A 13,317-nucleotide genomic window follows, 5' to 3' on the forward strand; every position below is an offset into this window, starting at 1 on the left:
CCGAGCAGCCCCTGCTGCCCCTGCCTCCGGAGCCCGCCCCAAGATCCGTTTCCTCAGACCCCCCAGCCCCGAGATACAGGCTGCCGATCCGCCTGTTCCGCGGCCTCCTCGCGCGTATGCCTGGCGGGGCAGGTCTGAGCGCGGCCGGGGCCGCGACGACGACGAAGGATCGGTCAGTAGCGACGACGACCGCAGCAGCGATGGGTCCGACGATGGGACCTTCGGATGCCATCGCTGCGTGCAGCCCCGGCGAAGCCGCCGCCGCCGAAAGCCCCGGCGCAACTTGCTCCGCAACTTCCTCGCGCAAGCCTTCGGGGGCTGCTTCGGCCGAGCCGAGAGCGCCGAGCCCAGAGCCCCGCGAAGCCCCAAGGTCAAGAAGATTCCACTGGCGGAGAAGCGCAGACAGATGCGCAGGGAGGCCCTGGAGCGGCGCGCTCAGAAGCGCGCAGAGAAGAAGCGCAGCAAGCTCATCGACAAGCAGCTACAGGACGAAAAGATGGGTTACATGTGTACACATCGCCTGCTGCTTCTAGGTAATGCGGCGGCCTCTGCCCGCGGGCAGCAGGGCCGCCCGGGGACCCGGGAGAGGGCGGCCGGGCTGCCGGTGGGGCCCGGGGCCTGGCGGCGGGAGGAGGGTGTCTGGGCAAAGGCGGGAAGAGCCTGCTAGAAAGTTCCAGCGAGGGGCCCTAACTCTGCCCCGGGAGTGGGAGGGGGCTCGGGTGGGCTCGGGTGGCCGAAGTATGTGCCCTCTAGGGAGAAAAGTGGTGCCGTGCAACACTGAGGGCCGTTTCCAGCTGGACAAACCAGCGCCAGCGCCCGTAAGACGCCCCCGAGCCCTGGGGTGGGGGCCGGCAAGAAAGGCGGGGGCCTCAGGTGAGCCCGGAGCTGCCGGGGAGGGGCCTCGGGGTTCCCCAGGCTCGGCTGGCTGGGGCCATGGTGGGCTGGGGTCGCTGGGGCAGGCGCGCCCCGCCTCGCCTGGCACGGCTGCTTGGACTCGGACAGCTTGTCGTTGGTGTGTGTTGGTGTCCATATTGTGTCCGCCTGTGCATGATATGCTCGAGCGTCCCCCAGTTCCCATCCCTGGCACCCCCAAACTACCCGCCGACTGTGTACCCGTGCCGGGGAACGGGCTGTCTTGTGTTGTGCGCCATGGCGCGGGCAAAAACTTTCCGTGTTCGCACACTCTGGTGGTACCTGTGAGCGGGCGCCTGCGGCGGGCGCGCATATGCGGAGACGAGGCGGCGGGACCCCTCGGGTCGTCTGGTGGGGCCACTGGCTGGGGGGAGGGGCCGCCTCCCTCCGGCCTCCATAACCGTTTTTTTCCTGTGTGTCTTTCTCTCTTTTTTCCCCTTGCGCTAAGCGTTTCCTCACTTCTCATTCGTTCGCCAAACCCTCCCGCCTTTACGGTTGAAAAACCAGACACTCAGGTATCTGGGGCGTCCGGGGCCGCACACGCGGGTCCGGCTTTCTGCCCACACTCGGCTCACCTGGTGGGAGGGGCGGAGGGATGAGGGGAAAAAAAACGACGCTTAACCTGCTGTAGGCGAGTCTGGATCCCAAACCACGGGGCCGGTTCCAAGGGGGTGGGCGTGGCTATGTTTTAAAAACATGAAATAATCTTTTTCCTAGGGCAGAGCGAGGTAAGCCAATCATTTACACGTTTACGCTAGTGCGGTAGGAGGGGCTTGGTTTAAAAGGGGGCTGTGCCTTGGGAGTGGGTTGCCGTCTTGTGTTTGAAACGCAATTAAAATAAAACTGGAAAAAAATGCTTCGCGTGTATTTTAAGCGTGTGGACGAAATGTGGTAAAACTGTGACTATGACTTATGAAATATGTAAATGTCTGCCTGTGACTCTTTTCTAACAGCTTTAGCTGGGGGCAAAGAGGCTCAAAGGTAAGATCCTCTGCAAATGGGCTCGGGGTAAAAAGAAATTAAAAAGGTCTTCTGGTAACAATCATATTAGAAGGGTACATTTGGGGCCCCTCTGCCCGCCCCTCCCCTCTCCAGAGCCCCACCCCCTCCCCCCACAACAAGACCCTCTCCCCTATCTACAGTCCTTCCCTGGCCCTTCCCAGTTCCCATCCCCCCTTGGCCTCCTCAAGACTCCTCAGCTGAAATCTGGGGTCACTGGCTGGCGGGGAGGGGCCTCAATTAATCAAAGCAGCGGTTAGCAATGGTCTGAACGTGTGGCTTAAATGAGAATTTCCAAAGGGAAGCTCCACAGTCTTAATTTCTTTATTTTATTCTCTGAGACCTTCCAAGGGATTTGAAGATCACCATTTCTAAGGCTTTGCTACATTTGTTTGCTAAATAGTCTATCATGAGTGATGGTTTTACTTAATGACATTATGGCCATAACTGTCTGCCGTTGTGATGTGCGTCTCTCACAAATCACAGTGTTAAATGTGATGGTCATTTATACCCACCTAGGGAGATGATGACATCATCATTTTTCCAAAAACATACAGAAGGAAGGTAGTTTTAAAAATTGGATGTCCCAGCTGCACTAAAGCCACAGAGCCTTAAACGACAAAGCTCTGTTTTCCTGCAAACAAGTGATTTTGCCATAACAGCCCCAGTTTAATATTCTAAGCATAGCTCTGGCAAGCAAACCTTTGATGGGGAAGGGGGACGCACCCGGGTGAAGACAGGAGAGCCCGGTGACGGTGGGCACTTGGCTCCTAACTGGCAGTGTCCCTTGCGTGCTGGAGCCTCAGTTGCCTCATTTGTGAAACGAAGCTTCCCCAGCAGATCTCCTCTAAAGCCTCCTTTGCTCCATATTGTGAGTCCTTTATTCTGAGGGTTTAGGGTGGGGAGGAGGGAGCACAGTCCACGTAAATCAGTACTGGAGGCTCATACCTTAGATTATGCAAACGTCAACCCTGCAGCAAACTGTCTGTGTCTGGGGCAGTCTTAAGAATATTAGATGTTTCCCTTGTTTTGTATGGGGGAGAAGTAGTAACCTTAATAAGGAGACATTTGCTGGGGTTACCCGGCCATCGCCCTGGCTCTGTCCCCGGCTAGTGGCGGTCAGCACGTTCAGAAGCAGTGTAGTCCGGGGCACCAGACCTGGGGCCATGTATGGCAAGGACCTGGACTCAGCCAGTGTCACCTGCTGTGCCAGGGCAGTCGTGGAACCAGGCCACCACTGACCAGGTTTCATTTTGCCAGAGTGACAAGAGAGGTACCCCAGCCAGGTCCAAGCTACTAATTGGGGAAGGAGGGAGGAGGAAGGATGAGGAATTATACTTAGGACAAGAGTTTTCGCTAATATTCTAGCCCTAACGTATAAAACAAGATATCCTATCTTCATACCACTGAAAATGCAGGCCAAATGACCATCCTTTGGTTTGGCTCCAAATTTGTGACATGCAGATTCATATGTTGCTTTAAAAATGTGTGTGTGTGTGCAAGTGTTTGTACACCCACTGTTTTTATTGCCCAAACAGCTTAACTACATGACAGGGATTTTTTTTTTCCAACAGTTGGCATACAATATTATATTAATTTCAGGTGTGCAACATAGCGATTAGACATTTATACACCTTACAGAGTGATCACCTGGGTAAGCCTAGTGCCCATCTGTCACCACAGATAGTTATTATGATATTATTGACTGTATTCCTTCTGCTGTATTCAGAGAATCTTAAAAGGGAAAAAGATAATCAATAACATGACTGAAAGTCTAGAATATTTAAAGAGTTGCAGCCTTTTTCTTACTCAACATTATCCAATAATAGACTACTTCCGTGTTTCTCTGGCCCTTTTGAATAATTTTGGTGGCTTAAACATATTTTCGGAAACCTAATTCGGGTGTGATTCCCTCATTTTTTAACAATTGAAGGGGCTGCTAGATTAGAATTTCTTAGCCACCGCTGCATTTATTAAAATTGCGCAGGCAAATGTTATATATAACAATGGCTGTCCTGCCACGACACTTTATTGATACAGTGAATCTCAATTAATCGTATAATTCATTTGATGGATCGCAGCGCATTCCATCTTGCAAGAGGAGTCTTTTTGCCCCCAACACAGCCATTATTCCATATTCAAAATGCCTTCGCTGAGCTGTGCAGTGAGAGTGTGACTTATCAGGCCACAGAATTCTTAGAATTAAAAGAGACTTTTACTATTTTCCCTTCTCCGTTTCTCTGTACTATTTCATGCTTCTCAAAGGCCAACATTCTTCCCTGCTTTTTAAAATCCAATTGCCCATAGCTTCTCTTTAAAAACATTTTTTTTTTCGTATCCAAGTAGGTTAAATTTTATAATTTGCCCATATTATGTATACCACGAAAAACTGGTATTAAGCAAAGAAAAGTAGGGTTTGTCACCATATTGTATACCGCCCCCCTGACCTGAAAGAAAGGGGTATACAAACTGCTCTCAGGGTTATTAATAACCGGTAATGGTAACGATTCCATATAATGATAGCACTTTCCGATTGTATTTTTAAAAGCTTTTCATCGAGTCACATTTGTCTTCTGAAACAGCCTTGGGCAATAAAAATGTGAGAGGACCCCATTTCCTAGGCAAATCAACCCAAAGCCCAGATATTAAATGTCAGAGACTTTTGTTGAGATTGCCAGGTAAGTGAAAGCGGCCGCGCTTGTCCCCGAATGTGGTGGCAGTAAGCTGTGGCGCATGGTTTAAATGTAAAGCATGGTTGTCGCAAGTGCAGTGTGCTCTTAAAATCCCTCGTCAGATGACAGGTGTCCAGCAGTCTTCTGCTTTCTGGATTCCAGCCAAACCCCGGCAGATCCCTGGTTATAAATGTCCGTGGAGTGTCCATGAAACGTGAGACCCCCCACCCCCCGCCCCAGTTCCGAGATACCTACCATCACTAGGGTGATATTTAGTTTCCACCATTTGTTCTAGCTCATCTGCCAACACTGCAGCCTTAGCTCGTTTGTTGGGCTTTTTGTCTTTCTTTTAAATGCAGGTTTTCTTTAAAGTCTTTTTTAAATCTCCCTGGTTTTCTTCAGCAGAGTCTAAAGTTTTTCTCAATAATAATTATTATTATTATTATTATTATTATTATTGTAGTAGTAGTAATAATAATTTTTAAATGCAGCTGCTTTTATGCCTAGCTTCCCTACATTTTTAGTGTTCAAAAGCCGGCCCTGAATCTAAGGAACCTATTAAAAGAACTCAATATTCTAAATTGTGATTTTTTTTTTTAAAAGTATTTCTTTTAGTCAGGGCTGATTCCTACTTAGAGTCAGTGACTAATCTTAGAAACCACCTTTGACTTCCATGTGGGAAGGTTGTTATCAAGCAAAAAAATAAATTTCAGAGAAGGTAACCTAATTGACTAGATTTTAAATTCCCCATACTGGCCATGTGTCTTGTTTATAGTCAGTTTTCCTAGTAGATAAAGCATACCTCTCGCCCCAGCAAAATTGTGGTTCTTCAGATGCCTCAACATAAGGTCACTTTTAGGAGGCACGTGGGGACAGCACATGAAAATTGGTCTCCATGCTTCGTGGTTTCTTTCACCTGTGGCAAAGGTGGGCTGCTTCCCAGATCCACCTTGTGCCACCTGGCCTTCCCCATGGAAGTGAAATTAGCATGCCAGTTGTCCCTTTGAAAGTCCAATCAAAACAGAAAGGGCAGGGCCAATTGATACGACAGGATCCCCATCACCAATGAAAACAGGCGGCCGAGGAGGGAGCCAGAAACATTGGTCAGTTTAATTAACCCTTCCAGCCCTGGTGGCCCCCCAGTAATAGGACTCCGAGACTCTGGCCCTGCTGACAGTCACCTTAATGGATTTCATTGCATTCGGTTAAAAGGGCCTTGGTCTCGTCAGAGTCCTGTTCTGGCCTGTGGTCACCCCGGGCGTAAGATCGTGGTCTCCTGAGGGAGTGAAGGGGACGAGGCCCACGTCGGTGCTTCTGGAATAGTCCTGCACCTCTGGGATAGTCCTGGGGAAGAGTCAGCCAGCAAGTCCTAAGTGGCCTTTATAAAAGTGAGAAAGACATTAGGCCCAGCTGCAGACTGGCCAGCGAGCCTTTGGACAAGGAGGGAGGCTTTGAGAAGAATCGGGGGGGATGTCATTTTCCTTAATTGCTCTAAAAAGGCGGCCGGATGACAGAAGCGAAGTTCCCTTCTAGAGACGGAGAACTCGGTCAAGGGCATTCCCGGCGGCGGGAGCCGAGGCCTTCGGAAGCTGGCGTCTCTTAGACTCTTCTGCCCTTGCTCGAGGGGGGGTTTGCGCTTTGTTTTCTGGATGCCCCACGAGGCTTCACGTACAAGGTCTGAGCGTGCCGGCGCCCACTGTCTCTGTCTCTCCGGTGCAGAGTACGTTCTTTTGTATACTCTGTAAACGGAGGGGGAGCCGTAGACACCTGACGCCTTGCAAACTGACGATTGCGTGAAGTCACTCTCAGGTGAGTGACGTGGCGTAGAGAAGATGAGGAGAGAACTGTTTTATACTCATCCTGGAAAAGTGTCACCTGCGTCCCCTCCCCCCGCCCCCTGCCACCTTTCGGTTAGCCCCTGTCTATAAATCAATACTGCGGTTGAGCTCCGAACCGGAATGCAGGTCGTTCTGTGGTTATTACGCGTGTCAAAAAAAAAGATTGTCTTTAGTCTCCTTCCTGACAGCCAGACGCTGAAGACGATGAAGCAGACCGGCCGCTGCGGACCGAAGACGGGACCTCCGAGGACAAGGTAGGGAACAACACGAAAAAGCAGTGTTGGGCCTTTGAGTCTTGTTGATCATCACATGCATGGTGGGGACACATTGCCCTGGTCCCGGCAGACCGCGGGCACAGGGCGCCACAGCATTCCAGCCGGAATTGTTGGCTGCTCCTGGGGCCGTCACGAGGGGACAGTGTAGGTAAGCGACCTGTGACAGAGCATGAGAAGGAAGGGAGCGTGGCACTGTTGTACTCGCTTGGAGGGAGAAGCCCAAACTGCCTGGCAGAGAGATTCGTTAAACCTCAGGAGGATTCGTGAGCGTTTTGACGCGCGTTCTGCCCACAGAACTTGAACATGAGATCTTCCCGAACGCTGCTTTAATGATTCAATTTGGGGCGAGGAGAGAGGTAAAAAGGTGCCAGTTATCTGATCCCGAATTTACGATGAGTCAGTCAGTGTTTCCGACGTTGTCACACACATTTCGTGTGTGGGACAGAGTCAGTACCTTAAACTTCCCTTAATGAGTTGATAATGAGAAGGAGATCTTGTACCCACTTACTAAGGAGTGCCATACTCACGCTGTCACAAACTCCGTGTCACCGCGGAGTGCAGGTTCTTGTGGGGAGAGAGCGGCTGCGGTTCACCCAGCCCCTACCTCTCCCCGCCCGCCAGAGGCCACGTTACCTCTCTGCTCCTTCACATCTGAACGGTTTCGCTTTTTTCAGACCAATTGCTAAAGTGCAAATGACCGTGAAGGTATTATTATTATTTTTTTTACAGCGAGCCTACATTCAGGTAAGTTTGCAGCTGTAGGATTTTTGAAAAGAAAGAACAGGCTTAGGATGCTCAAAAACTAAAGCCAGGCGTTGTGGTACAGGCGGGGGCCGAGAAGGGCCACTTGCCAGGCATCTGCTCCCCCGGCCCCTGGGACCGCAGGCCTGGGCCTCAGTTTCCCCAGCTGTAAAAGCAGCTGACTGGTCCAGTTGAAAAAGGAAGCAATTTTTAAAAAGCAGCCTGACAGGAATAGACAGGATCCCGTGGGGAGCGTGTAGGTACTTAAATGGCCGGGACCACTAGAACACGTACTGTTAAGTAGGTGCCATTTTCTTATCTGTGGCTATGTGTGGTGACTCCGAAGGGTCCAGAGGACTCAAGCTGAACCCCCGTGGGGTCCGTCCACGTTAATAAAAAGTCCAGCTTGATTTGTCGTCAGCATGTTGAATCTTTTGCCTTCACGGCGTCTGAAATCTTAGAAAGTGTCCATCTTAATCCCTAACAGCCGCCTCTGTCTAGGTGTCTAGGCCGACAGGAGGCTTGATTAACTTTCTCGTTAAATCATACACGTCATTCAGGGGTCCTTCAGCCCAGATGTGAACGTTTTAATGACTAACTCGAGAAAGGCCTGGAATTGGTGAAGATAGGTTGATAATTCCGGTGGCCACTAGATGGTGAGACAGCATAAGGCAGAAGAAAGGAGTCACATCATTAGTGGGAACAGCAGGGAAAGGGGGAGAGCCAGCACAGGGGGGAAGGTGCCCCCTCACTGCCAACCCCACCGCCCCCGGACGAAACCCGGATTCAGGAGGCCGCAAGGCTTTCGTCGAACCCGGCCTTTTATTTTTAAGGAGTGACTTCTCTCTGCTGGCTGTGTGCTCAGATACCTAGAAGCATTTGGGGGGCTCTGTGTCTAACGAAGGGGCCTCCCGCCAATAGTTTATCACGAGAGCCATCCTCGGCACTGGAGGATATTGAACAGCATCCTTGACCTCTACCCACTAGATGCCAGTGCCCTACACACAACACACACACGCAACACACACACACACACACACACACACGCACACACCACACACACACAGAGCCTACCACATTCACACATGGTGTGACACCCAAACTGTCCCTAGTCATTGCCAAATGTCCTGGGGCAGGGCGGGGCGGGGGAGGCAGGCAAAATCATCTCCAGTTGAGAAGCACTGCCCTGACACTATGTCACATTCTGGGGAAGGCAGACATCGTATATGTCATCCCTCAAACACCTTAAAAAGCACAGTTCTCTGCAGAGAAAAGGTTTCGACCTCAGTTATAATAACCAGTAAGAAACGTGTACTCCAGAGTCGGTGGTCTTGCCAGATTCCTGGGTGGAGGTGACTTCCAGAAATCTCAGAAAGGTGACCCAGATGACCCTCAATAGAATGATAGGGAAGCAAGTAATAAATTGGTCTAAAACTCTGATTAACCGAGTCAGTCCCATAGCTAATCAATGGGCCAGGATCGATCTGGGCTGAAATAGATGTTCACCCTTAAACGATCACATCTACCACTTAGGGCTTCTTCAGAGCCTTCGTTCGTGGCAGGCTGGGGATTCCCACTCTGTCCCACGTGCACTGGGTTAATTCTCTGCCTTGTACAGAAAGAAGCCAAGATGATAGGGCTGGTACTAAGGTGGCTGCTGACGATGCATCGGCTCTGCCATGGCCGGGCTCCACTTCACACGTGTCCCACGGAACGTTAATGGAGCCTTTGACTGGTACGGTGTGCACACCCGTAACAAAGGTGGGGGCCCCGTCAGCTGGGTCACCTTAGTCCCAGGCCCACCAGGAGCCAGCCCACTGCCTGGAGGTGACCCTTAACCTTCAGCAACTGACATTTCAAGGCAGGAAGTTACATTGCAGGGGTGGGGTAGGCAGCGGTAGTGGAAGGGGGGATGCGTGTGGATGGCTGTTCCGAGAAAGATAAAATAAAATCTTTTAGGATAAAACGCAGTTGGGCCAGTCGACATGAGAACCCAAGGACCTTTCCTGGTCAAGAATCTTGCACTTGGTCTTCGATGAGATGATTGATGCTCCTCTCCCATCCTAGGGCCGATTCTAGAACTGATACCTTGGAATAATCATAACGGGACTAAATCATGATTTCAACTTGAAACAGTGGCCTAACCCCCCAACTTCCACCTGGCCAGCCTCTCTCCTAAGTAACCATCACGGAAGAAGCCTTTATTGCTTCTTTATTATATTTTGAGCCTAAAACATTCTATTTTTGCCTTATCTGGTCTTTAGGAGAGCTTTCCGATTCATCAGAGATTTAATTTTTTTAAAGTAAAGTTTTATTTAACTGGAAAACTTGGAATTTGTGACCTTTAAGTTAATTGCAAAGTCTAGGAGGTGAAAACTGTACTCCAGACACCTCTATGAATTTAAAGACTTTTGCTTTTACTATTAGTGAGGGGTGGAAACCGATTGGTTGTTGGATAAATTACATACTGGACATGTAAAATTAAAAATATTTTTCCTATGTTCCAAGTTTAGCTAAGCAAAGTTCCCCCTAACCGATGCTTCCTTATTGCAGAATCCTCCAAGTTACCCAAGGCGTGTTTTCTGAATGTCAATTTTGACATTTTGCCTGAGACCAAGTGTAACATCCTCCCAAGGAAATGCTTAGAAGGCTCCGGGCCGAACCCCAAAACAGACGCCAGACATAGGGGGAGATTTTTAAAGCTGGATTGACAAAAAACTAATAGCTCTTTGTACTTAAACATTTATGTGACTTCATTTCTTCCTTTTTTAGCTTTTAAAAGGGAAGCATATTAGATGAGTTTTGCTTTGCACGCAAAAGGCCGTGGCTGGTTTTAAGATGGACACTTGAAAGAGGGCCCCCCTTTCCAGGTGGGCGTCTTTGGATATTTTCCTGATAGGATCCAGTCATTCTGGAACGTTCTTAGGATGTGGTCTATCCCAGGGCCATCTGGCATGGGGTGGGCTTATGGTGACGATTTCTTGCCATTTTCCCATGTTGCCTGATGGGGGAGGGGTGAGTGGAGGAGCCCCGACTTTTCTGGAGGATGCTAGGGTAGTCGGAAGAGAGCACTGGCTTAGATATTGGGGTGTCTCATTCCTGGGACTATGGTTAATTTTAGCATTCTATTCAAGGGTTCCATGAATTTGCCAAGTGATGCCCACAAAAGGCCAAAATTCGATTCTTAAAAACATGTTGACGAGGCCCCGTTTGTGACGATTCTGCCATGGTAAAGGGAGGAACTTAAATTTGTCAGGTTGTCCAAGAGGGAGCCAGGGGGTACCTCTGTGTTCAGCTTTATAAATGGGCAGTGGCCCCTGGCAAGCGGGTGAGCAGGGCTTGAGATAAGGGGTCCTAAGTAGAGACTCTCTTGGTACTCGCTTGGCAGGGACAAACCCCAAACGCTCGCAGACATCCTAAGACTTAAGTCGACAAGTGGCAGAGGTCCCCTCTCTCTGTCTCTCTCTCTCTCCGTCTCTCTCTCTCTCCTTCTCTCTCTAGATTTAAAAGGATTCTTATTTTGGGGGGATTCTGAGCAGGAAATATCTTTTCTTTTTCTTTCTTTCTTTTCTTTTTTCTTTTTTTGTCTGCAGATTCCTCACTGGCTGAATCTAGCCCCAACTGGGGCAATAAAATAAAGCGAGGCTGCTCAGAGCTGGCTGGCAGGTGGCGCCAGGCCTTTACTGTTGAGAGCCTCGCAATTGAAATGTGGCGTGCTGGCGCCGGAGGCAGAGCTCCGTGTCCCCTTCCCCATCGCGAGGCCCAGGGATGCTTCTGAAGGTTTTCAGGTGAACTGTTGATCTCTGAGCACAAATCCTGTCCCTTCTAACTAGTGGCTCTGTAGACCTTAGGCGGTGCACGTCACAAGGCGTTGGTGACCTCTGAGTTTCAGCCTTGTCTGAAAAGTGAGAGAGATGTCCTTCTCACTTTAAAACTTCTTTATTGATAAAAAGCTTAACTAGAACAGGTATGCTGCTACCCCACCCCCCCCACCCCCCCACACACACACTTTGGTTTAAAGCATCCTTTCAAAAAGGAGCTTGCACAAAAATTTTAGGTGGTTCTTTTATCTTTTGGCAAATAACTAAAAACGTGTGGGTCCCCGTCACTGGGGGAACCTTTGCAGGGAGGCAGAGGTGAGCCGTGCATTCGTTGTCACCCCGATCCAGGACTACAGCAGAGACTCAGAGCGGGGCGGGGAGACCCAGGGAGCCTTCCTGGAAGAATTAGCGTTTGAGACAGTGCGGGGAAGGTGCAGGGAGATGAGAGGAGCATTTGGGGGGACGTGAGTACTTCTTTGCAGAGAAGGTCCTGGCCGGGAATGAATCCTTCTTGATTTTCCACTCTCAAGAGCACTGTTGGGTTTTTCAGCGTCTCTGAGGTCAAGGGCTAGTTTTCCTTTTCTCCCTTCTCAACAGCCCCGTGGGGTGCTGCAGACCCCAGCACAGGAAGGGCCTTCCTTGTCGAGGGATGGGATCCCCACCCTGAGCTCAGGCCCAGACCTGCACGCTGGGCGGGTCACTTCTGCCTCCTCCAGGCCAGGTTTTCAGTGGAGGGGAAGTCGGATCGGATGGTCGGGGCCCAGGTCCTTGGTCCCAGAAAGCACAGGCACCCTCGCCATTTCTTTGTACCCCGCTCCGTGTGGCAGCTGTGCCATATGAGGTCGAGGCCCACAGAGTTTTGTGATGTAGATTTCTTCCTTTCCTACAAAACTCACCTGCCACGCATTCCTGGGCCCTTCCTCTCCCCTCACTCACTCATCGTGGCCAAGTCAAAGGAACTGAACAAAACGTTAACTTAAGGCAAAAGCTTCCTGCAGCCTGCTACTAAATTGTCTTTAAATTAACAAACTTTACTCGGACATTCTTCTCTTAAGCCCATCATCTTCTGGGGGCTTCTTTAAAGCCTGTCTAGCTCCCCCCAACCCTCCCCATGAGTGGCTGACCTTCTGGATGTTGGGGTTGCCGGGGGAGCAAGGCAGGTGGGCCACCCCTGTTTTTAACACCTTTTCTGGGCCAGCAGAGCCCTCCCCACCAGAGGTCAGCAAAGAGCTCTGAATGGTTGTGCTTTATCACAGGAAGTGGGATCACTTAGAACTCTCTAGATGAAATGTAGGAAGCTCCAAAGGAAAAAAAGCCCCATGGCTTTTTGGGGGGGCATCTTGGATCTTAGGTTGGGGTTTCATCCCATCCTGGGCCTTTGGGAGGTTAACACCAATCCTGCCATTCTGTGCTTGGAAGACACGGGGAGCTCTGATCTGTCCATTTGGGGTGTCTCTGCCAGTCCCTAGCACCCCAGCATACACACACCTTTTCTTTTTAGGGGCCCATGCCCTCAGAACTCAGGACCTCCCACATGGTGCCAGATTGCCCACTTTTGCTTCCCACAGGACTGGCTATCTGCCTCATTCCTGCCCTTTGTCTTGCAGAAGTTGTATTTATTGTTAAAACGACCTTATAACATTACAGGAAACCCCCCTACCCCACCCTTGTCCGGCCATGATTTTATTTCTCCTCTTCTCTACTGAAACGTGTGGATGTTTCTGGAGGGTATTAACCACGGTGTGCAGACAATGGTATTTAGTCCCTGCCCTCCCGCCACACACAGACTCATTTCCTTCGAGTGTTTTCCACGCTCTCCATTGTGTCTTTTCAACATGCTTTCCCCTGCTCAGGCCTTTCACTGAGGCGGGAAAGGGGGTGGGGGGATCCGAAGCCCTTGGTTTTGGCTTCTCTGAACTTTTGAAACCCAGGCATCCTTGTGAATGGCTCAGAAGTTAAAAACGGACTTAGCCAGTTCTTCGTTGTTGAAAGAGAGAGAAAGAAGGAGCAGAAAAGGTCCATTTATCTCCTAAGAGATACATTTTTTGAAAGGGAAAGA

The 13,317-nt window shown here is 50.2% G+C and overlaps 1 protein-coding gene across 1 annotated transcript in view; it reads left to right on the forward strand.

The window, feature by feature from the left end:
- Positions 1-13,317, forward strand: part of LOC102889764 (guanine nucleotide-binding protein G(s) subunit alpha isoforms XLas) — a 51,092-nt gene that overhangs the window by 1,253 nt on the left and 36,522 nt on the right. Inside the window, exon 2 of the mRNA XM_025039868.1 lies at positions 6-533. Coding sequence (XP_024895636.1) covers positions 6-533 — 528 coding nt within the window. The remainder of the gene's footprint in view (positions 1-5; positions 534-13,317) is intronic.

The sequence above is a fragment of the Pteropus alecto genome, unplaced genomic scaffold (genome assembly GCF_000325575.1).
Source record: "Pteropus alecto unplaced genomic scaffold, ASM32557v1 scaffold45, whole genome shotgun sequence".
Classification (NCBI taxonomy): Eukaryota; Metazoa; Chordata; class Mammalia; order Chiroptera; family Pteropodidae; genus Pteropus; species Pteropus alecto.